The sequence below is a fragment of the Sabethes cyaneus genome, chromosome 3 (genome assembly GCF_943734655.1).
Source record: "Sabethes cyaneus chromosome 3, idSabCyanKW18_F2, whole genome shotgun sequence".
Classification (NCBI taxonomy): Eukaryota; Metazoa; Arthropoda; class Insecta; order Diptera; family Culicidae; genus Sabethes; species Sabethes cyaneus.
In genome coordinates, this window is record NC_071355.1 from 170,269,033 (window position 1) to 170,295,048 (window position 26,016).

A 26,016-nucleotide genomic window follows, 5' to 3' on the forward strand; every position below is an offset into this window, starting at 1 on the left:
GTATTTCACCTTAGCCTTCCCAAACACCTTACTGGAGGGGATTTTTCTATAGTCTTCGTGTGCAACACAACACACTTCTTACATTTTCAAAATATATTTCGTTAATTGCATTTCATGAATCATTTCTTGAAGAAAAGTTCATTGCGCCTGGAAAACTTTTTTTGTAAGATTTAATCACTGAATTCACTACGGGTGTTTTGAATACACGATTGAAACTCGCAATACTGTGAAAAGTTAGCTATAACAGTAAGAAGTTTTACAATGGTTGTATCATAGACATCATGAGTTACTAAAACTGTAAAATCGTGATGGCCCGACCATAACATTGGCCCGACGATAACGACAATACCCTATATAAAGAAAGAATAATTAAGTAGTGGTGGTTTAATGTAGTTTACATGGTACAGCCGTTGTGTGCTTAGAGTTGAGGCTGATGAAGATGGCTGAATAAAAAAATAATTGAGAGCATGTTGAATCGAAATTGAATCGAAACTGGAATATTAACAAAACATAGGAAGAGTGAGAATAATAATAAACTTAACACAAAATGATTGCGGGAAGCATAAGATAAACTAACGTGAATCAATATCTGAAATGAAATTGGAATAACGCCATTAAAAAATTTATAAATACATATGTACTAAAAATCGATTGAACCATAACTAAGCAAATTTAGTTAAACTGTACTGTAATTGCGGTCTCACTTCGGATTGAAATCGATCAACACTCGCATTTTGCAGCACTGTTTGCTTCACTGAGTTCCTTGCTGAGTTCCCCAGCATAACCTGCACCGTTCGAAGCATGCAATGCTTCGATAGGTAAAGGAAGTATATGTTGTATGCGCTAGGAAAGCAAATAAAACGAAAGGAGTTATTCCACAATTAATTTCGCACTATAAATTACCTCCCTCCCGGAGTTGGGACCGACCGTTGCCGGAGATGCCGGAACATATTCCGTACCAAAAACAAGTGTGGTCGGTGTGGTTCGGTGGAGCAACAACAGGAGAGTCGTCGGGGTCGTAATTGGTGTGACGCGATGCGGTTTGTTTGTTTTATGAAACAAAACAGAGCGCCATTGTTGGACGACCGCTGCTGATGCGGCGGCGCCGAAACGAAACGTAGAAATGGGATTCATTTAATAGTTGGTTTCTTTTCCGTCTGTCCAACTAAACTGTTTTGTTATGGAACGGGGTGTGTGTGTGTACCGGCGGAGAATTGTTTCGATTCCAAATCATGATTGCAACGGGTTCGTCGCTTGCACTTGTAGGGCCCGGTCCGGCCCGTAGGGTACCTACATTCCCAGTGCTCGGGGGAAGTGATTGAAGTCACCGGAGAGTGTTTTGGAGTTTTGTTTTACGGTAAAAATTTAATCGTTTCTTCAGTTAGTATGGAGCTTAGATTGCGTGCTCCCGTATGTAGTGGAAAGATGGCCCCATTCACAGCGCGGGATCGTTTTACAAAATGGGTTATTTGGTGCTTTCCATTATCTAGCTGAATGAAATTGTTCTTCATTTGAAAATGATGACCTTACAGCCGCATAACCATTCTGAACAATGTCGAATTCAGTAGTAATCATCATGGTATGGCAATATAAGATCAATAGTTTCATGTATCAAGGAGAAACCAAGCAACACGCTTACGACCTGTTTTAGTCATATATCAGTTATTACAACTTATTTATAACAACTGCGTTGCTAGGGAAGTTCATTATCATGTAATACTTTATCATTTATCATATATTTGAGTTATAGATTTAAGTACATGAAATACATGAAACACATGTATATGAAGTACATGAAGAATTACTCTCTTTTACAATTATTAGAAAATACTACATTAAGCATACATTTATGTTACTACTACTAACATCTTCCTTCTAATTGTTAATCTTAACTTATGATGCTAACTCAGTGTTAATTGAAATGTAGGTACTAAAATCTCAGATAAACGTAAACACGATAACACAAGAAGTACAATTTTAATGGACTAGTAAACTAAACTAAACTAAATTGAACGACTAACTAACCCTTTTGTTGATGAAAATTTTATGAATAAGAAAAATGGTTTTGTTCGCAGTAGAGATGCAGCTATTCGATAATGGTAATATTGAAATTGGTATCTACTAAAAGCACATGGATCGTAGGTTATACTAAACATATGAGTTCAGTCAAATAAAAAATAAGATAAATACTGAAGAAAAGCAATGTTTGAAGTTCAGTGTCGGAACAGTAATAGTTTTGCGTACGAATCTTGACCTATAGATGTTATTATTAACTGCCGTTTAATTTCATCATAGAAAAATTTATTGAATAGTAAAATTTACTTCCAATTTTAATTCTCCAATATAATTTACTTTAATTCGTTAAATTAAAATAATCACGAAGAAAACAGAAGCATTCAACAAATTGTGAACCATGTTCCGTGGCGTGAGATCAGAGCTCAATCAATTTTATAGTAGTTTTGAAAGTGGAATTCAGTGGCAACTTGCTGCTCACAGTCGAACCTGAACTAGTCTAATTAGTGGCAAACGCGACGATTGCTCGGCAAATTTGCTAAAAATTGCCATGGTAGTCACATAGAGTGGGTGTTGAAACGCACAAAAGGCCGTACAATGATTGCCGTGTAAAACTGCTACCGTCACCGATTTCATTAGCCATTTTTTATATTTTTGCCTTTGATTGCTTCGTCTGTACTGAGTCGAGCCATATAGCAACTGATGGGTTGAGGATTATTTTTGCCATCCTGCTTGTATAGTGCGAAGGCAACGTAAAATTTACTTTCTCCGGTTTGGTGACTACAGCAGCGACCGCAATCTGGCGGTCCTATAGTAGTGTCGGCACCCGGCTTCGGTTTTACTTGCTATCCATGCAGCTTAATGCCGGATTGATGGGTACTGATTTTCATATGATTATCATATGGAATCGGTAGGGTGGGTAGCGCAAGTAATGACTGTTTTGTTTGAAATTGAATCTTAATCTAAATAGGAAGCACCCTAGTTATATGGCCTTTCGTTAGTACGGTGCGAAACCGTTTTATTTCCTCCACTGTTATCGTGCCGTCGCACAGTGCGTTGAGCCATAGACAAAAATCGTTTTTCACTTTTTTTTAATCGGGTATACTGAGTATTTAGAATTGTTTATAGATACCTTCTGCTATATAAATAAGTATTAGTTCGCTTAGGAAAGCGCCACAACTACTATTACAAGCGTTCAAACTGTCAAGTTGCAGAGTGGATTTGACTTACAAATTTTGCTTTCATTTTTAAAGGTTATTCATCACGCTCGTAAAAGTTTCATAATTTGTGTAATCAAAATCTTTAAAATGGAAAATAACAATCAAGGTTAGTAGAATAAATTTTGGTTTTAGATGGAATTCATTTTAACCTCACTCCTAAAAAATTGCCCCATAGAAACGACATAGATATTATCCTTCAAAAAAACAGAACTCCAACTTTGATTACCGATTTAAAAAATGTTCCACCGACTTCCAAGCTAAAACGTACACAGAATAATTGTTCGAAGTGTCCTCTACAAGATCGAATAGGTTTTAGCTGCAACTACCTGCAACTCTGCAAGATATTTCAATATTTGTAGATCAACGTCAAGCACTGATAAACCGTCAGATTTCCGTTGATTCTACTATATTATGTTATCCTTGTTAGAAGAAAGCACTGTTTATGAAGCTTTGTGCTATTACTGTTCAAAATTAAACTCAAAGCGATTTTACTTCATATAGCGAGTAAATATTTCTTTAAAAAAAATAAACTTAATACCGGCAGCCGTTTTTTCCCGTTTCTCGGGTTGATAATAATGACGAATAATCAATGATAACGGTTTTCCTGCTGGATATTCGTTTCGTGGATCTAATTAAAAGGTTTTCAAAAATTGCCCAACGAAAACAGAACGTCGAGCTGCAGACTTTGTCTCAAATTATGCCACGGAAAATTAATATTTACTTTTCCGTTACGGCTGGGAATGGTAAAAAATGCTGAAGTATTACTTAAACACTAGCTCTGTCCACAGATATAGATTTGTTAATACGATAGTATATTTTGCTTAGAAATGCTTGAACGTCTTCCATAAATATAGCTTTCCAAACTTTCATGCACTGAAGAAAAACTTTTCGATTACCGAAATTGCAGCCAAAGTTGATCTTCAAGTGCTACTTAATCTAACACTAGATAGCATTGCTGAATCCACCAAAGTATTTCTAGTACAAATGCCGTTTTCACAAACAACTTTGGTAGTTATATAGCTGAGGGCAACCCATATAATGATGAAAAACTTTTGCAATGCTTGCGTAAAAATTTGGCGTTTGGGACATTTTTGCCATTATATAAATATTTTGAGACATTTAAGCAAATACTAGCTTCGATTATCACAAACAACTTTTTTCATTACACTAGCTTGATAAAATGTCTAAAACTAGCAGTTTTGATTTTTGTCCCGCAGTCCCATACGTTCAACGCACTGTGCGTCGTCATGTTCATACTCTTTACTGCTTTTTTCGAGCTTGGCCGCATGTTGCAACTAACCGGTCACGTGACTTTTAAACATCACTACGTGTATGTATAATATACAGCAATAAATTGCGATATATTTATCCGATTTACGCTGTGAGTAATCATTTTATTTGGCAGTAAATTTGCACAAGGATGCAAGTTGACAATCAGTGAAATGGAAAATCACGCAAAGAAAAATCTTTGCATGGTCAATGAAGCTGTGCTGTGTGATTTTCAACGCAAACGGTGTGACAAATTTGTTATGGTCTATATTTTTTATCGATGCAACTATGATGCATGAAGAAGACGCACCGTAGTGTCTGTATTGTAATCATTTGGGAAAATGTAGTGGAAAAATGCCTTAGCATTGGATTTGGAAAGTGTGTTAAACTAGCGCAAAATATGTTGCAATCAATTCCGGTTTAAATGAACATAAAACAAGAAAAGATACGAAACATGATATGAAATTCGATTAAAATTCAAATTAAAATCTTGATTTTTTCCACAGTTACTAATTGAAGTTTCCTTATATAATAAGCCGACATATGAACCGATTGTTCAAATCGATTCGCAATGCCTTGTAACAACTCTACTCTATCATATTTTCAGTGAGTAGGAACGATTTCAATTTCTCCACAACTGTTTTGTTTTTGGTCTTCGAACCTCCTACTGAATCATGTGATTACCGTTAATGTTGCCGTAGATAGTTTTTCAATTGTTCTGCTTCAGCAATTTAGAACATATTTTTTCAACTCGTTCTTAGCAAAAACCACTTTACGCGAATGGGCTTTTACCTATACTGAAACAAATTTCTAATCCAAAAAAATCCTCGTTCTGGTCGGTAAAGGAAACCAATGTCTCCGCACAGCTATGAGGATTACAACTATTTAAGATTAGTCGGATTCAGATAACGGCAGTTTTCTATGGATTGGCGAAAAGAGGAAACGGATGATTGGGAGTGGTGGTCAATTAGTCCTCGAAGCAGCAGTTTGAGAATCAAGGGCCGGTTCAGGATATCCTTGAAAATTTTATCAAAGTGCACAGCCCCCACTACGATGGTGACAAGGAGGAATTCTACGTACAGTTGAATATGGCCACTGCCTGAAATATGACATTAAGATCATCCATCATCTACGATTTCAACGCTAAGATCGGCTAGGAGGGAGCGTACACTGCTCACAAGTACACCTACACGTCACCAAACCTTCAAATCGACTGCCGGTCCTTCTCAGACATCAATGACATCAGATACTATTGAAGCATTAACGTTGACTCCAGGCTTATCCCCTGCTCTGAAAATAATCTCAATTCTCAGTGTTTTACTGGCAAAGCGCAGTTAGTAGAGAGAAAACTGCAATGAGGAAATGGCCAAAGTAACTCAGTAGCTCGCGAGTATTTGCAATCATTAAACCAGCGACACACGTTTGGTGGACTTTCTATCATCATTGTTGCGAGTTATTAGGCCGTATGAATAAAACAGTTGGTTGTCTATCAAACCTAACTGAACGCGGTAACTAGCGTGGCATCACGTTGCTCTGTATTACTCTCAAAGTACTCTGTAAGGTAATCCTCAACCGGATCCAGGAGAAGATCGACGCTACTCTCCGGCGGCAGCAACCTGGATTCTGTGCTGGCCGATCATGTGTAGACCATATCACAACGCTCCGCATTATATTGGAGCAGATCAACGAATTCCAGGACTCTCTTCTGCTGGTGTTCGTTGACTTCGAGAAGGCGTTCGACCGACTCAATCACGAAAACATCTGGGGCGTACTTAGGCGTAGAGGAGTTCCAGATAAGCTAGTCCATCTCATCGAGGCTCAGTACGAGGCGTTCTCGTGCAAGGTTTTACACGACGGCGTCTTGTCCGACCCCATAAGGGTTACTGCTGGCGTGAGACAGGGCTGCATTTTATCACCGCTTCTGTTTCTCATCGTTATGGGTGAGATATTAGTTGGAGCAATTGACAGTAGACCAAATCGATGATTGCCTTGGAATCCTCTAACGATGGAGCAGCTAAATGACCTCGACCTAGCCGACGACATTGTTTCGCTCGCAAAATGCCGAAACGATATGCAGAGCAAGTTAGACGACCTCTCCGAGAGCTCCCAGGCAGCAGGTCTCACAGTCAATGTAGCAAAAACTAAGTCTATGGTAGTGAACACTGACAATTCCATCAACTTCACAGTAGCGGGACAACAAGTTGAGCAGGTAGACGCCTTTCAATATCTTGGTAGCCAAACAACGCCCGATGGTGGTACCAAGACTGATGTAGCCACACGGATCAGGAAGGCCAGGGGTGCCTTTGCAGGTCTGCGAAACATTTGGCGCTCAAACCAGATCACTCTACGTACGAAAACCCGAATCTTTAATTCAAACGTTAAATCCGTACTGCTGTATGCCTGCGAAACGTGGTGCGTCTCAGCGGAGACAACGCAAAAACTGCAGGTATTCATTAACCGGTGCCTGTGATACATCATTCGTGCCTGGTGACCTGATAACTGGATATCCATTGAGGAACTCCATCGTCGGTGTCATCAACGGCCGATAGCCACAGAAATTCGTAAACGTAGGTGGAAGTGGATCGGACACACCTTGAAGAAAGGAGCGAACGGGGTTTGCAGAGAAGCACTCGACTGGAATCCACAAGGACAGCGTAGAAGAGGCAGACCCAGAGGCTCATGGCGACGGAGCTTAGCCAACGACATCCGGGCTGTAGACGAGAACCTGTTCTGGCGACAGGTAAAAGCCATGGCGGGTAACCGTCAGCAGTGGAGATCTCTGATTTCATTTGTTCCGCCGGACCGGCGGACGTGGGCACATAAGTAAGTAAGTAAGTAAGTTGTCTATCAAAAAATTTGTTTAATAAAGAGGTCAGGTTTTAAACGCTCATGGATTAACGATTTCCTTATCGGTTTTCTATATTTTTGCCACAAACGATCAGAAATTCTTCTACTCGTAGACCCAAATAAAGAACACTGCTGTTCTTTCAGTGCGAACTACTGAAAAATTGAAAATAACTAAACATTATCCAACTGGAAATCCGCGCTTCGTGACTGATTGTAAAAATGGACAGAATCTTGCCGTCCCAACAGGTCGAAGATTCTTTACGATGACCTAAACCTATATCAACTTGATGTCTTTGCTTGGGAAGTAAACCAGAAAGAGTAACAAAATCTCCTCGTCCTAACCAAATTTCTTTACTCACGAGCTATTGAGTTACTTTAACCATTCTCTTATTTTAGTTTTCTCTAACGGGTGACAACTAAAATTTTGGATTTTTTTGAGGCCCCTATACTCCACAACAAACGAGCTCAGAGAGAAATGAGAGTATGTATGTGTTAGCTCTCTCTCTCCTCTCTCTCTCTCTCTCTCTCTCTCTCTCTCTCTCTCTCTCTCTCTCTCTCTCTCTCTCTCTCTCTCTCTGTCTCTCTCTGTCTCTCTCTCTCTCTCTCTCCTCTTTTTATCAATATTTTTTGTTTTGTTTATGCTTGCCTTGTTTTGCTTAAAATGACGTCGAAACAAGAACCATTTCGAGAGCGCGTTGTACAGTTCTACGAACTGCCACAGAAATCTCGGCAAAAAGTATACGGTACAACATTTAAAAAGCGAATATGTTGCGGCTTCGACTATTTACCATATCCTAAGATGCCCAACAACTATTCGCAAGCAAGGTAGTGGAAGACCAGCCAAAATTATGGACGCAAAAGGACATCGTTCTCTTTCTTGTTTCTTCAACAGCAAGCCCTCTGGTTAATTAAGATGCAGCAGACGAATGTTTGAAGAAAATTTTGATCCCGTTTCTACAAAAACATCATGCGGATGGACAATACGTGTTTTGGCCGGATAGAGCATCATCGCATTACTCCAAAAAAACTCAATCGTTCCTGAATGCCCATTCGATCCCATTTTTACCCAAAAACCACGACCCGAAAAATCTGTCTCAGTGCGCCCAATCGAAGATTTCTTCGGCATTTTGAGTTCCTTGGTGTACAAAAATAACTGGAGAACCACGAATTGCAAAAAGTTGATTGGTAGAAACAAGAGATGCATTCACAAAGTTGACATGACGGCCGTACAACGCTCTTGTTTCGACGTCAAACGAAAGCTTCGCCGAACAGCCGATTACGGACCGTTTTCAAATGTACACTAATTTTTTTTTCAACAATGGATAATGTATCTTTAATTTCGGTAGATCAGATCTTCTCCATGTATCTTCGTCTTATTTTGACAGCTTGAGAAAAAAATCCATAATTTTAGTTATCACCCGTTAGTTTCATCTTTTTTTCTGCCGGAGCGCTACCAAATGCATGATCTCAGGGTCACGGGTCAAATCGTTTCAGTCAATAAAATTGTCTTTGCAATGTTATTTTTAAGATCCTCTTGTATCCAGTGTGCGAAGAAGCGATTAGTTTTGCACTATATTTGTGTTCTTTCTGCGCAAGATGATTGTAAGATGGTTGTAAGTGAAAACAGTATTCAGGCATCATTCGGAGGGAGAGCAAATAGTTTTTGGTTTAATAGAAAACGGAAGCACTTGGTCGTAGTGAGAAGCAGATTGCTGTCTCAGCATGGTAAAGATGAGCTGGTATTGAATTTCTTAGCGATGTCATAATCTGATAGTCTTGTCTTCGTCGTCATTGTCATCGTCGTCCCTAGCTTGCATTTTTATATGTATATAAAAGGTAAAAATCAGCATTACGTACATATATACATGCTAATAAAATGTATTTGGTGTGCAATATTGGCATATCCGTGGTATTTTGGAGGATGAGGAATAAACATACGCGTTTTGTCGATATAAGTAATTATATACGATAGTATCGTATTAAGCCCGACCCGCTCCGTACTGCTACACGATTCTGTGCTGAATATCGTATATATGTCAGCTATTATGATTATATACGACTGAAAATCAACTTGGGTGGACTTTATTAAGCTTTATTTACGATTCCGAATTTATTAACAGTGATTTACGATAATTTCCGGTTATTGATGTACGATTTGGTGCTAGCTGGGGTCAACAGCCTACAGTCAAGGTGCCTCGTGCTGTTTCAAGCAGTCGTCTCCAATCACCTCGCTATTGGGCCATTCGTAGTCAATTTCCCGATCGTTTTAGAAGTGGCAAATCATTTTCGACCTGGTCGAGCCATCTACTGCCGGTAGGTTGTCGAAGAAAACCTTTTTTCGTCGCCCTCTCGATCGACATCCTTACAACGTGTTCGGCCCACCGTAGCCTACCGACTTTCATCAGATGTATGATGAGAATCTTTCCAACTAGTGCATGTAGCTCGTGATTCAAACGCCTCCGCCACTCTCCACTTTCAGTTTGTACTCCTCCAAAAAGCATCCGCAGTACCTTCCGCTCGAATACGACAAGGGCGCGAATGCCCTTCGTGAGCAGCATGACGGCTTCTTCAAGTTCATAAAGAACTACTGGTCAAATAAAGGTTTTATACTGTGTCAGCTTCGCACGGCAGCGTATGCTTCTTAATTGTAGCGTTGTGCGAAGGGCAAAGTAGGCCCGATTTCCCGCTTGAATGCGCCGCTGGATGCGCTCCTTACTAGTATTGTTGTCCGCGGTCACCTGCGATCCCAAATACACGAGCTCATCTACCACTTCTAGTTTGTCACCGTCAACTGTTATCGTCCGTGGAGGGCGCGCGTTTGTTTCCTTTGAGCCTCTTCCTTTCATGTATTTGGTATTTGGCGAGATGTGCACGAAACAGATCACTCGACCCAATATAGCTTGATCCGACATATTAGTTTATCCGGAAATATGATATATCGAAACGTAAGAGGCCTGCGAACCAAAGTGGATGAATTTTTCGTTGCGATTTCGGATATACAATATGACGTTATTATTCTCACTGAGACTTGGCTCAACGAGTGCTTTCATTCAGCACAATTGTTTGGAAATGCCTATAACGTGTTCAGGAATGACCGTAATCCACGCAAAACAGGAAAGAGACGTGGTGGTGGCGTTTTAATAGCAGTTGCTAACCGTTTGAACTCGCAAATCTCGTCGGTTCAAATTTCTGACGTAGTGGAAGAGCTTTGGGTAAAAATTTTCGGATTAGATAGAACTATTTGCCTTGGTGTCGCTTACATAAGCCCTGACAGTGCTACTAACGTGTCGTCAGTTGAATCTCATATCGATTCAGTCTTACGGCAGTCGAACGCCTTGCAACCCAATGACTTGCATATTGTCTTTGGGGATTATAATCAGCCAAACTTATCGTGGCTTAGGGGCCCACATGGAGCTGCATTTCCCGATCCCAGCTCTTCAACTTTTTCTCTGGCTAGTACTGCGCTGATCGATGGGTTTGCTCTCTTGAACATGAGACAAATGAACACGGTTGTCAACAGCATATGTCGTACGCTAGACCTTATATTTGTTAACGATGAAGCTAAAGATGCCTGCATTGTATCTGAAGCTCTTGAGCCAATTATCGAAGCTGATGCTTTTCATCCCCCGCTCTTACTTGCATTACGTGTTTCCCTGCCCGTTTCGTATGAAAGTTTCGCGATGACTAACGAGTTGAACTTCAGCAAAGCTGATTTTGTTGCACTGAACGAATCATTACTTAGTGTCGATTGGACCTTGCATGACAGCTTTGTCGATGTGGATTCAGCTGTTTACTTTAACTGATTACTTTAACACAATAATCTCGGGTTTTCTGCATTTATACGTGCCAACACGGCGACCGCGCGTGAAGCCACCTTGGTCTACATCCAGACTTCGGCATTTGAAGCGTAAACGATCTGCTGCTTTAAGGAGGTATACAAATAGGCGTAATCCCACAACTAAACTTGCTTTTTGTCAAATTAGCAATGAATATCGATGCTACAACCGACAACTTTATTCGTGCTACGCTAGACGTATGCAAAGTGATCTGAAACAGAATCCGAAGCGCTTCTGGTCTTTCGTCAACGAAAAACGTAAACATTTTGGGCTGCCATCTAAAATGTTCCTGGGAAATTCCGAATCCGACAGCCAACAGAAAACGTGTGATTTATTTGCGAAGCATTTTTCCAGCGTATATAATTCACTTACAGCTCTTCCTTCCCAAATTGACGAAGCGATGCGCAATGTTCCCGAAAACCTCTTCAGTATGGGTTCTATACAATTCTGCGAAGCTGACATTAAAGCCGGCCTTTCGAAATTAAAATCATCGTGCAGTGTAGGCCCTGATGGGATACCGTCTGTAATTTTGAAAAAATGCGCTGATGCGTTATATAAACCGCTACTGAAAATTTGCAATTTGTCTCTTCGACAAAGTAAGTTCCCGGGGTCCTGGAAAAGATCTTATATTTTGCCAATATTTAAAAAAGGAGATAAATGCAACATCGCGAACTACCGTGGAATAACCTCTTTATGTGCTGGTTCTAAGTTACTTGAGATCCTCGTGAATGAGCTACTGTTTAGTAAAGTGAAATCATATATTTCGATAGAGCAACATGGATTTGTTCCCAAACGCTCAATTAATACCAACCTACTGCAGTTCTGTTCATTCTGTCTTCGCCAGATAGAAGACGCAGCCCAAGTCGACACAATATACACAGATCTCAAAGCTGCTTTTGACCGCATTGACCACCATATTTTGCTTCGGAAACTAGACCGCTTAGGAGCTTCTGATGGCTTCGGCTGCTGGCTTCAGACTTATCTAACAAATCGACAACTCTCAGTTAAATTGGGCTCTACTGAGTCGTACGGCTTTTGCAGTCGATCTGGAGTCCCGCAAGGAAGCAACCTAGGCCCATTACTGTTCATAATATTTTTTAATGACGTCTGCTCGGTGATCCCATCGGGCTGCAAGCTACTATACGCTGATGATCTAAAGATGTTTCTCTCTGTACGATCTGTTGAGGACTGCAAACTATTACAAGGCTTTATCAACCAATTTACAAACTGGTGTCGTTTAAACAACCTGACCATCAGTACTTCCAAATGCTCAGTCATCACCTTCACACGAAGCAAAACATCTATTGCGTACAATTACACAATCGACAACTCTTGTCTTGAGCGGGTCAAAGTTGTTAGAGACCTAGGAGTGGAGCTGGATACTAGAATGACCTTCAACAACCATTACTCAGACATTATTTCAAAGGCGAATCGTAATCTGGGTTTTATCATGCGTGTGGCTAAAGATTTCCGCGACCCATATTGTTTGCGAGCTCTTTACTTTTCCCTAGTACGCTCCATTCTTGAGACTGCTTCTGTGGTATGGAGTCCGTTCACGGACATTTGGTCAACAAGAATCGAAGCAGTGCAACGCAGATTTATAAGGCACGCATTAAGACATCTCCCGTGGTCGGACCATCAAAATCTCCCACCCTATGAGGACCGTTGTAAACTGCTGAATGTGGAAACCCTATGTAAAAGGAGAGATGTATCCAGAGCCGTCTTCGTTGCCCAACTTTTGAAATGGGAGGTCGACGCTCCAGAACTTCTACGTATGGTTGATGTAAATGTTATGCCTCGACCGCTTAGATCTCGAGGATTTCTACGGCCTGCCTTTCACCGTACAAGTTACGGACTACATGAACCAATTCACGCGATGTGTTGTTTATTCAATGAGGTGTATGAACATTTTGACTTTACAATATCGACGAATACTTTTAAGAATAGGATAAGAAATAGTGTGACTTGATATGAATTTTATGTCTCTATGTTTGATTAAGTTTGTGTACCAATGTTATTGTTATTATTAAAAGATAATGGGTTTTTATGCCGATTTGAGAATGGGATTAAATCTCAACTCAAATAGGCTTTTCCCATCCACAGTTTAAATCTTCATTTAGACATTAGTTCCGATGAAGTAAGAAAATAAAATAAAATAAAAATAAAACTGTATTCGTGTATTATCGGTGATAGTTAGTCTCGATCGACCGTATCGTATGCTGCTTTGAAACCAATAAAGACGTGATGCGTGGGCACATTGTACTTCCGGCTTTTCTGCAAGATGTATCGGATGGTAAACATCTAGTCCGCAGTTGTGCGAGCCCCCATGAAGCTCATCAGGTAAATCCCTACGAAATGCTGTGCTCTTGGTGACAGCCGACGTAACAGGATCTGGGATGGGACCACCCACTTCTTCCATCTGTAATCCGTACCTCCGGTAGCTTTTCCTCCTCCCAAATCTTAAAAATGACCCAGTATACAGCCGTTGGCAGCATTTCTCGACCATGTTAATAAAGCTTTGCCGGTAGGCGGTCCTTACCAGCGACATTGTTGGTCTTCAGTAACCCGATTTCTCGTTTGACTTCTTGGAGGTCAGGTGCTGGGACATTGCTGGATACTTCTAGGTTAACTTCCGTTTCGCCGCCTTCGACAACTTCACCATTGACGTGTACATCGAAGAACTGCTTCCATTTGTCGACCACTTCGCGCTTGACAGCCCTGGGTTTGCCCTAATCGTTTTCAACACCTTGAAATGCAGCTACCGATTCTTTGTTCCACTACAACACTTGTTATGATTTGTTTTGAACACTTGTTATGAAATTTTTGAGAACGCTGCACATAATTGATTTAGCCAATTTCAACAACTTTTTTGTCTGCGGAAAGAGCCACCCAGTTGGCTTCGAGGTATGACGCTGGTTTAATAAGCCAGTCGTCGTATGTTCGAATCTCGGCAGGGAGAGGCTGTTAGAGTCAATAGGATCGTAGCAACTGGCCCTGAAATTGTCCTGCACTCTTAACAGCTGGCTGCGAAGTCTGTCGTATCAAAACAGAAGGTCAAGTTTCGATAACGGAATGTAGCACCTAGGCTTTGCTTTGGTTTTGGAAAGGGGGTTATGGGTGTCCAAAATTACTTTTCGGTTCGCAGCTTCCATCTAATATAGCTTTTTTAAAACAAAATTAATCGTGACTAACTTTTCAGCACTGAAAGAGGAAACATTTCGAAACAAACTACTTTCAAAATATTCCAGATTCTACCACTAGGAGCGTTGCAGTAAAATAAACAATGCGTCCAAATATTAAATGGCTCGAGCTTTAGGAGGATTATCAACGAGGGGAATGAGAAGTACTTTTTTTTTGTTAGATTATAGTTACTCGTGACTTCTGCAGGGTTGAGATTTGAACCCGAGTCCTCGACGTGAGTGGCGTAAATGCTAACCACTACACCGGGACTGACCCTTACACAAAGTACTTCCCCAAATCACTGTCCGCTGACTCTCACTAATTGGAAATAGGATTGTAAGAAGTTACCAAGCAGGACTCATTCGATGGAGCCGATGGAAAGTCATGGACGAGAACGCAACGAGCTCATCAAACTAATTCAATCTACGGTGGATGGTACACAGTACTGTGGTTGGATTTCGGGTAGATTATCGAGTTTATTCGAATCGCACAGAGGACTCTTTCAAGCCATGTAGCTGCGGCTATCTGATATGACACCAAAACCGTGAGATTCGAAGACGTATTATCAGCAGAAGTCATGCTAACTATGGGTTTCACAAGAAATTACGGTCGAACAAACTAACCCCCCGCACAAAGTGACCCTGCATAAGACGCTCGTTAGACCGGTTGTTCTCTACGGGAATGATACGATGAGGATTTGCGAGTGCTCGGAGCTTTCGAGAGACGAGCGCCTAGAAAGATATTCTATGGTATACAGAAGAACGTAAGAACGAGAATGAACTATAAGCTCGCTCAATTCTACTGTGAAATTGGTATACCAAAGATGGCTAAGCCTGGACGGATATAGGGGGCAGGGCGTGTTGCAAGAATTCTGGATAGTTTGCCTGCGAAGATGGTGATTTCTTCAAATCTGGTAAGAACACGACGACCAGGGGATCAAAATAAAGTTTAAACATAATGCAGTTTTAGCTAACAAGTAAATACAAAATAATATGTTAAACTGTAATTAAATTTCATATATTGTAGGTACTTGATATTAACAATAATTGCATTACCATAGCGATACCATAGCGATATTTTTAACCTAAATCTGAACGGCTAACGAAAGTATGTCACACTTAACAGTTTTGCTGTTTCATCCATTACACAATTCCTCCAAATCCACTTATTAAGTTGAACACTCAGCGTAAAAAATAGGTCCTCTTCTCACAAAAAACGAAAAGAAAGACAGACTAGTATTACGCAACAACTGCCCACAATGCTGCCCGGGTTTGCGCGACTGTGTCCGGCGAGTAACAAAAAAAAAATATCATGGTTTTATGAGTCCGACGCGCGCCACTTCCGAACCGGTACGCCGCGCCGCCGTGGTGGCCCCTTTCATTTTCCTTACTACGATTCTACTATTTACTACTGATCCACTGACACGGCAGTCGAAAAACCCAGCCACAGTTCGACCACGCAAACGTCAAAAGGAGACTTAGCGAATTCCCAAATTTTCGTGTCACCATTATTGCATTGTACGCAACCTCTTGCTGCTGCTGCTGCTCGTGTGCCAGTTTTGCAGTGACCGGGTGTTGATGCGATGGGGGTGGCAGTCTGCTGATGGCGACGACTTTCGCTTTCAATTGTCTTTTGATGAATTTTCGTCATTAAATGGTTAAAATGATTCGGTTGTGATCTAATAATATTGCAAGTGGATTAAGTGGCATGGGACAGCGGGTGGGCTTTAGTAAGTCATGCTGTTCGATTGATATTACGTCGCATCGAAGTTGGATTTCAAAGTAATTAGCGTAACATTGATTTATTTAACTTGTACAATCGGCTTAGTAGGAAAATTGAACTCGATTGCTGGAATCAAATTTATATCTATAAAAAAATATATTAAAGTATAATTGTATAAGTATTAGAATTTTACAACAAGTTTCAGTTGAATTTGATTCTTAGAAATCAAGAAATTGATGAAACTGCAAGGTTTCTCGCTTATACCTTGAGTCTTTCCTCGAGAAAAGGAAATCATACTACGCAGAAGTGCCTAAACACAGGCGCATTTCTCTAGCAGCTCGAAAGCTTTGCATCACTGCACTTGTTATTTGAGCATTACCTCGAACTTCGAGCATATTTTAAGGTCCCTTCTCTTTGAAGGAGTACAGTGTGCCCGCAGTGGGACTTTTAAATGTGGTGCTATGTATGCAGAGCTATTTTAAATTAAGTATAATTATTCTTAAGTCTAGGGTAAGTTTACCGATAGTGAACCCTGCAACTAAAATGGACCCTCGGGTACAATTTCGGCATTTATTAACTTGTACTTTTCAAGGGTTCATTAAAGGATAACGTACATTTCAACCTTTTTGGAAAACTATTTGAAATATAGAGTTTTGCAACATTAATTGATATGTTTTTAGGTTCGAATCGAAAGTTAGTAATATTATAATACTCAAACATTAGTATTGGTTTTTTAACCGATTTTAAACTACCTTAAATGTGTAACTTAAAAATTTTACTATCAATATCATGGTGACGAAAACACTTTTTTTCGTTGCGATAAAATTATAAGATATATCAGCTACAAGTAGCGTGTATTTACTGTGATTCGATTACTCACTTTACTCACGCTGCAGCGAGAGACCCCTGATTTGTGTTGCCATTTCACTGCTGGATTAAGATTTATAAGGTACTATTTATTTTATGCACGTGCTGTATTTCTTTTGCTAGGAAAGTAGTTATAAATAAACAAAGATAGAGTCATCTTCAAATGCATTAGTGCGCTAATTATGCAAGATTTACCGGACCACTCTTACTCTTACATCACAACCGGCTAAGCCGACCACAGACTCTTCGCTTCAGTCAGATTATGCCATCTCCGTACCCGGCGGGCGTCGTCGTCGTCGTCGTCGTCGGTTCCAGTTTACCGGATTTCGCAGTTCAAGGAGAACTTGGGGAATTTCGGTGCTGCTTGCCGTTGCATAATGCAACTTATTGAGTCAGCATAGCGTAGAGAATGGATCGCCTAGTGAGTGTACCGCGTTTGTACGGAGTGTAGTCGAAAAGGCTGCTGTCACTGCTGGTAAGAAGAGAGTGATTCACTGTGGAAAGTGCTATCCACTGTGCACTAGGGCACTTGCATCGCTGCAATAAGTGGCAGTTGCGTTATGGGCTTGAATTCACAATTAGAGCAATCATGTGATTGCATTCAAATGAATGAAATGATTTTTTTGTTGGGAATCACAGGCTATGTTGAATAGATTAAGTTGAGAACCTGTTACGTGTTTGGCTATGGTTTCTTGTGTTATTTATAATAACGGGTGGCAACTAAAATTTTGGATTTTTTTTCTCAAGCTGTCAAAAAAAGACCAAGATACATGAAGAAGATCTGATTTACCGAAATTAAAGATACATTAGCCATTGTTGCAAAAAAAGTGTACATTTGAAAAAAGTCCGTAATCGGCTGTTCGGCGAAGCTTTCGTTTGATGTCGAAACAGGAGCGTTGTACGGCCGTCATGACAACTTTGCAAATGCATCTCTTGATTCTACCAATCAACTGTTTGCGATTCGTGGCTCTCCAGTTATTTTTGTACATTAAGGAACTCAAAATCCCGAAGAAATCTTCGATTGGGCGAACTAAAACAGATTTTCCGGGTAAAAATAGGACCGAATGGGTATTCAGGAATGGCTGAGTTTTTTTGGCTTAATGCGATGATGCTCTATTCGACCAAAACACGTATTGTCAATCTGCATGATGTTTTTGTAGAAACGGGATCAAAATTTTCTTCAAACATTCGTCTGGTGCATCTTAATTGATAGTCAAACCAGAGGGCTTGTTGTTAAAGAAACGAGAAAGAGAACGATGTCCTTCTGCGTCCATAATTTTGACTGGTCTTCCACTACCCTGCTTGCGAATAGTTGTTGGGCATCTTAGGATATGGTAAACAGTCGTAGCCGCAACATATTTGCTTCTTAAATGTTGTATCAAAAAGTATTTTGCCGAGATTTCTGTTGCAGTTCGTAGAAGTGTACAACGCGCTCCCGGAATGCTTCTTGTTTCGACGCCATTTTTAGCGAAACTGGGCAAACATAAACAAAATAAAACATATTACCAGAGAGTTAATCTTGCGCATCAACCATTACCCCACATGGTTTGTCCGGAAAATATTAGCAGATCGAGTACACAAACTCTATAACTCTCTGCAAGCGACTAAACAAACCACTAGTGAGGTAAGATACGTCTCCACCCCGTACATCCCTGGACTAAGCGAAAAATTAAAGAAGATCTTGCACAAACATAATACGGAATTAACGTTTAAACCTCAAGATAAAATTCGGAATCGGTTGTTTAGTAAACTTAAAGATCCCGTCCCACCAGGAAAGCAGAGAAATGTTGTATACTCGATACCATGTGGAACGGACGATGGAAAAGTCTACATCAGACAAACGGGAAGGAAGCTAGAAACCAGGGTAGCAGAACACAAAAATGATGCCAAAAAGGGTGAGGCGAAATCGGGACTCTCGCAGCATACAGTGGAGGAAGGACACCTCTTTGACTTCGCCAAAACTCGGGTTTTAGAACGGATAAAGACCCAGGAGACCAGAACAACAGCGGAAATGTTCCACATCAAAATCCTAGGTGATAACAAAACCGTGAATCTACAGAGAGAATGCGGAACATTCAATGCTGCATACAACGGTCTAGTCCTAAAGCTTCGTCAGAGTAACAACAACAAGCCAGTTGGACGGAAGGAAAACCAGCCCACTGATGAAGGCTGAATAACTGATATGAATGTGGCGTAAATACTAGAAGAATGTAAGAGTTTTGTGATGTGTGTTTTTTGTAAAAATTGTAAATCGCGAATTTGATTGTTGAAAAATACCTAAATAGCACATTTTAATGGTAATAAATATTTACAGGCGTCAGACGATAGCTGAAGAATAGTAGGCTGAAACGTTACGCGATATATTCATCAGTTTCATTATTTCACCGAAAATTTTTCAACTAAACCTGAAGATGAAGATACTCTTATGATGCGTTTAAGACCAGAATTGGTCTTGAAGACCACCATAAGAGTACAATAAAACTCACACTGTTCTCACTCACTTTATCTCTATATATCAAAATGCCGTTAAACTAGGTTCAAGATATTTGTATGACAATAGCAATAGGATACCAATGATGTGGTACTTGTTCACGGTGCGCATCTCTTTCAAGCAGTTTTTGCCAAAAGAAGGGCATTATCCTTCTTTAGAGATGTAAAAATGCATATCTCCGGATTCCGTTCTAATAAAATTGATCTTTATTCGCCATAAAGAAGTTATTTTAATGAGAAATATGATGACATGGTATTTGTTTATTTGTATAGTATGGTTTACTGTATGGTTATTTCTTAATGTTTTGGTCAAACAAACGGCATTTTACCCTAGTTTCAACAATGTGAAAGTGAATATATCTGGATTCACCAGAAAAAAAACTACTAGAAACAAAAGCGTGCCGTGAGCAAGACCCACATAGGGTTCACGAGGGTATTTTCAGCAGGTTTTTAAATTCAGCCTATTTGCCTTTTCTTTCGCCAATAAAAATATTTTGCCGACATACAATTTTAATATGTTATAGCTATTTTCTCAAGACTGTAAGTAGTCTACTATTTTTTATTTAAAGAACGCCAAAAACCCCTGTGCTTCCACTAGAACTAGGCCACAGACCGGAAAAATAGATGCCATTGCTTAATGGGCTGAAAAAACCCTCCCATAATTGGAGTTTCCATTAAGAAATGAAAAGATTGAATGTAGCCCAAAGGCATTTTGAGATATTGAGATTTTAGCAAGAAAGTCTGCGCTGTGATGGATGGATGGATGGATGGATGGATGGATGGATGGATGGATGGATGGATGGATGGATGGATGGATGGATGGATGGATGGATGGATGGATGGATGGATGGATGGATGGATGGATGGATGGATGGATGGATGGATGGATGGATGGATGGATGGATGGATGGATGGATGGATGGATGGATGGATGGATGGATGGATGGATGGATGGATGGATGGATGGATGGATGGATGGATGGATGGATGGATGGATGGATGGATGGATGGATGGATGGATGGATGGATGGATGGATGGATGGATGGATGGATGGATGGATGGATGGATGGATGGATGGATGGATGGATGGATGGATGGATGGATGGATGGATGGATGGATGGATGGATGGATGGATGGATGGATGGATGGATGGATGGATGGATGGATGGATGGATGGATGGATGGATGGATGGATGGATGGATGGATGGATGGATGGATGGATGGATGGATGGATGGATGGATGGATGGATGGATGGATGGATGGATGGATGGATGGATGGATGGATGGATGGATGGATGGATGGATGGATGGATGGATGGATGGATGGATGGATGGATGGATGGATGGATGGATGGATGGATGGATGGATGGATGGATGGATGGATGGATGGATGGATGGATGGATGGATGGATGGATGGATGGATGGATGGATGGATGGATGGATGGATGGATGGATGGATGGATGGATGGATGGATGGATGGATGGATGGATGGATGGATGGATGGATGGATGGATGGATGGATGGATGGATGGATGGATGGATGGATGGATGGATGGATGGATGGATGGATGGATGGATGGATGGATGGATGGATGGATGGATGGATGGATGGATGGATGGATGGATGGATGGATGGATGGATGGATGGATGGATGGATGGATGGATGGATGGATGGATGGATGGATGGATGGATGGATGGATGGATGGATGGATGGATGGATGGATGGATGGATGGATGGATGGATGGATGGATGGATGGATGGATGGATGGATGGATGGATGGATGGATGGATGGATGGATGGATGGATGGATGGATGGATGGATGGATGGATGGATGGATGGATGGATGGATGGATGGATGGATGGATGGATGGATGGATGGATGGATGGATGGATGGATGGATGGATGGATGGATGGATGGATGGATGGATGGATGGATGGATGGATGGATGGATGGATGGATGGATGGATGGATGGATGGATGGATGGATGGATGGATGGATGGATGGATGGATGGATGGATGGATGGATGGATGGATGGATGGATGGATGGATGGATGGATGGATGGATGGATGGATGGATGGATGGATGGATGGATGGATGGATGGATGGATGGATGGATGGATGGATGGATGGATGGATGGATGGATGGATGGATGGATGGATGGATGGATGGATGGATGGATGGATGGATGGATGGATGGATGGATGGATGGATGGATGGATGGATGGATGGATGGATGGATGGATGGATGGATGGATGGATGGATGGATGGATGGATGGATGGATGGATGGATGGATGGATGGATGGATGGATGGATGGATGGATGGATGGATGGATGGATGGATGGATGGATGGATGGATGGATGGATGGATGGATGGATGGATGGATGGATGGATGGATGGATGGATGGATGGATGGATGGATGGATGGATGGATGGATGGATGGATGGATGGATGGATGGATGGATGGATGGATGGATGGATGGATGGATGGATGGATGGATGGATGGATGGATGGATGGATGGATGGATGGATGGATGGATGGATGGATGGATGGATGGATGGATGGATGGATGGATGGATGGATGGATGGATGGATGGATGGATGGATGGATGGATGGATGGATGGATGGATGGATGGATGGATGGATGGATGGATGGATGGATGGATGGATGGATGGATGGATGGATGGATGGATGGATGGATGGATGGATGGATGGATGGATGGATGGATGGATGGATGGATGGATGGATGGATGGATGGATGGATGGATGGATGGATGGATGGATGGATGGATGGATGGATGGATGGATGGATGGATGGATGGATGGATGGATGGATGGATGGATGGATGGATGGATGGATGGATGGATGGATGGATGGATGGATGGATGGATGGATGGATGGATGGATGGATGGATGGATGGATGGATGGATGGATGGATGGATGGATGGATGGATGGATGGATGGATGGATGGATGGATGGATGGATGGATGGATGGATGGATGGATGGATGGATGGATGGATGGATGGATGGATGGATGGATGGATGGATGGATGGATGGATGGATGGATGGATGGATGGATGGATGGATGGATGGATGGATGGATGGATGGATGGATGGATGGATGGATGGATGGATGGATGGATGGATGGATGGATGGATGGATGGATGGATGGATGGATGGATGGATGGATGGATGGATGGATGGATGGATGGATGGATGGATGGATGGATGGATGGATGGATGGATGGATGGATGGATGGATGGATGGATGGATGGATGGATGGATGGATGGATGGATGGATGGATGGATGGATGGATGGATGGATGGATGGATGGATGGATGGATGGATGGATGGATGGATGGATGGATGGATGGATGGATGGATGGATGGATGGATGGATGGATGGATGGATGGATGGATGGATGGATGGATGGATGGATGGATGGATGGATGGATGGATGGATGGATGGATGGATGGATGGATGGATGGATGGATGGATGGATGGATGGATGGATGGATGGATGGATGGATGGATGGATGGATGGATGGATGGATGGATGGATGGATGGATGGATGGATGGATGGATGGATGGATGGATGGATGGATGGATGGATGGATGGATGGATGGATGGATGGATGGATGGATGGATGGATGGATGGATGGATGGATGGATGGATGGATGGATGGATGGATGGATGGATGGATGGATGGATGGATGGATGGATGGATGGATGGATGGATGGATGGATGGATGGATGGATGGATGGATGGATGGATGGATGGATGGATGGATGGATGGATGGATGGATGGATGGATGGATGGATGGATGGATGGATGGATGGATGGATGGATGGATGGATGGATGGATGGATGGATGGATGGATGGATGGATGGATGGATGGATGGATGGATGGATGGATGGATGGATGGATGGATGGATGGATGGATGGATGGATGGATGGATGGATGGATGGATGGATGGATGGATGGATGGATGGATGGATGGATGGATGGATGGATGGATGGATGGATGGATGGATGGATGGATGGATGGATGGATGGATGGATGGATGGATGGATGGATGGATGGATGGATGGATGGATGGATGGATGGATGGATGGATGGATGGATGGATGGATGGATGGATGGATGGATGGATGGATGGATGGATGGATGGATGGATGGATGGATGGATGGATGGATGGATGGATGGATGGATGGATGGATGGATGGATGGATGGATGGATGGATGGATGGATGGATGGATGGATGGATGGATGGATGGATGGATGGATGGATGGATGGATGGAGGATTTTGAAAATTTCACCAGGTATGCAATACAACCTCACGAATTGACCGGTGAGGTCCGATTTCATGGAGCGTTTTTTTTTATAATAACAGTCTGGGGGAGCACCGCGGTTTGTTATTCGATTATTTTGATTAATCTAACGATTACAATTAGCTCTTATTCGGTTATATTAAAGATTTATTTGGAAGAGTAGAAACGTAAATTTATTGCAAATGAAGCGTAGCCGTTCTTCACTTAGTCAATACATATATGTTTAAATATATGTCCGAGGCAGGACTCACTAGCGAAAAGCCACATTATGAATTCAACAGTAAAGTGAAGGCAGAAGAAAAGGCAGTTCTCTTAAGATTTATTTGTACACGTTTTTACCGTTTTACTCACATGACTATTTATATACAAACGTGACAATTATCGTATTGGTTTCAACTATGAATGGTATTTAGGTTTGGTATTCGGCTTTTGCAGTCTCAAAATAATGTCAAAACGATGGTTTATTGTAAATCCGACGTTTTGACCGTTGATTTCGGCCTGTTTCAAAGGAATATAAATATCGTTTTTCGTTTTGCTAGGGATTTTTTGGTATCCTGGTGTCCTGTATCGTTTTGATATTATTTTGAGACTGCAAAAGCCGAATACCCAACCTGTCAATTATTGAAGCTGAATTGAGCGCGTTGATTTAATAATGAATAATAATACAGTAAAGTTTAAGAAGGGTGGGGAAAATGGCGAATTCGGTTACAACTCTAACTAGTAAATAATGACCAAAGTTTGAAACCCTGATTTTATTAAAATTCGTACTAGGTTAAAGAAATTTGATAAAAGTTGTATATCTTTTGAGAAAAAAATCCCGGATTAATCGTTCTCTTTAGGGATCCCGATCTTTTACATGGATCATGAGCAGATTCCCCATTTCCAAAGTAAGTTCATTACACGATTTTCTAATTTTTCCAGACTGAAAGATGATATTAATTTTTTGTTTTAGTTTGGGTTGATTCGATCTAATCTAATCAACAAACATCGTACTCCCCATTTGTTAACCTGCTTAGCTACAACTGAACAACGCTTTTGACATTCATATATATAAAGACAACAATACTACAGACACAATTTTCTACTGTCAGCTGACTGCTGTAACTTTAAAACGATTACGTATTGTTACAATCAGCCAGCCTCCTCATAGCTAGTGATACTTGTTTATGTTTACTTCCGCCACCAATCGTGTCTAACAACCACCTTTCCAAAATACAACCGGCATGCAGTGACAATAACTACTCACTCCGATCAAACTCCTCGAAAAACTTGCCTTGCTTCGGCAGCTGCCGGCTGATAGTTGCGCGCAGATCATCCCGCTGTACGACATCGTTGTAGTGCCGGTTAAAGTTTTCCACATCTCCTGCGTCGCCGCATATCACCAGCGAACAAGAGAGCAACAGTAGCACCGGCACTGTCAATCTCAGCGAACACGACAACGAAGCTGCGGTGGTCCAGCAGCGGAAAAATGTTTTCCTCATAACTCACTAACGCGGCTTCCGCCCTGCTCGGTGGGATACTTCACAGCAACACACAAACACACGCAGACACACAAACACGCGCGCGCGATCGCGATCACAAGTCACTCTGTTTTCCCGCCGTCGCCGTCGCTGTCACTTCCCAACATCAGCTGAGTTGTTGTCGCTGGTCCCCATCCGCGGCGGTTGACTATTTTTTTTCGGTGGAACCGGTTCCCACAGTTTGCCTCCGGGGTTCGGTCTGGTCGCGCAAACTTGGTAGTGACCGCCGCAGCGACGCGATCGCGTAATCACTTTTACTATCACTTGTTACGCTACACTCACCGGTCGCGCTCCTGCCGCAACTCCTGCCCCCGATGACGCGTCGGTGGGGTTTGTTTGTTTTCTGGTCTGCACACACGTACCCTGTAAGTCGCTAATAGCCTATTGCCATGGGTTTACAGATATGGATTCAGTGCATAATCAAGGTTGCTAGCGGGGTAGCTTATTTTTGTTATATTTATGTTCGTATTTTTAAGCGTTTTATCATTACGTTTACTGCCATAAACGAGGTGATTCCATGGGCAATGGTTGCAATTTACTAAACAACGAGCTAAGTGATGACAGTGCTGAGAAAAAGTCATTAAATTATGTCAGATTGTGGGATTTGAAAAACATTGAAGTTAAAGTAATGTTCTTGGTTTAATGCCACAGACATAATTAAAAGCCATTTTTTC

The 26,016-nt window shown here is 41.6% G+C and overlaps 1 protein-coding gene across 1 annotated transcript in view; it reads right to left on the reverse strand.

The window, feature by feature from the left end:
• Positions 1-25,303, reverse strand: part of LOC128740409 (serine proteinase stubble) — a 59,129-nt gene extending 33,826 nt beyond the window's left edge. The window contains exon 1 of the mRNA XM_053835950.1: positions 25,069-25,303. Coding sequence (XP_053691925.1) covers positions 25,069-25,303 — 235 coding nt within the window. The remainder of the gene's footprint in view (positions 1-25,068) is intronic.
• Between the last annotated feature and the right edge of the window lie 713 nt (positions 25,304-26,016).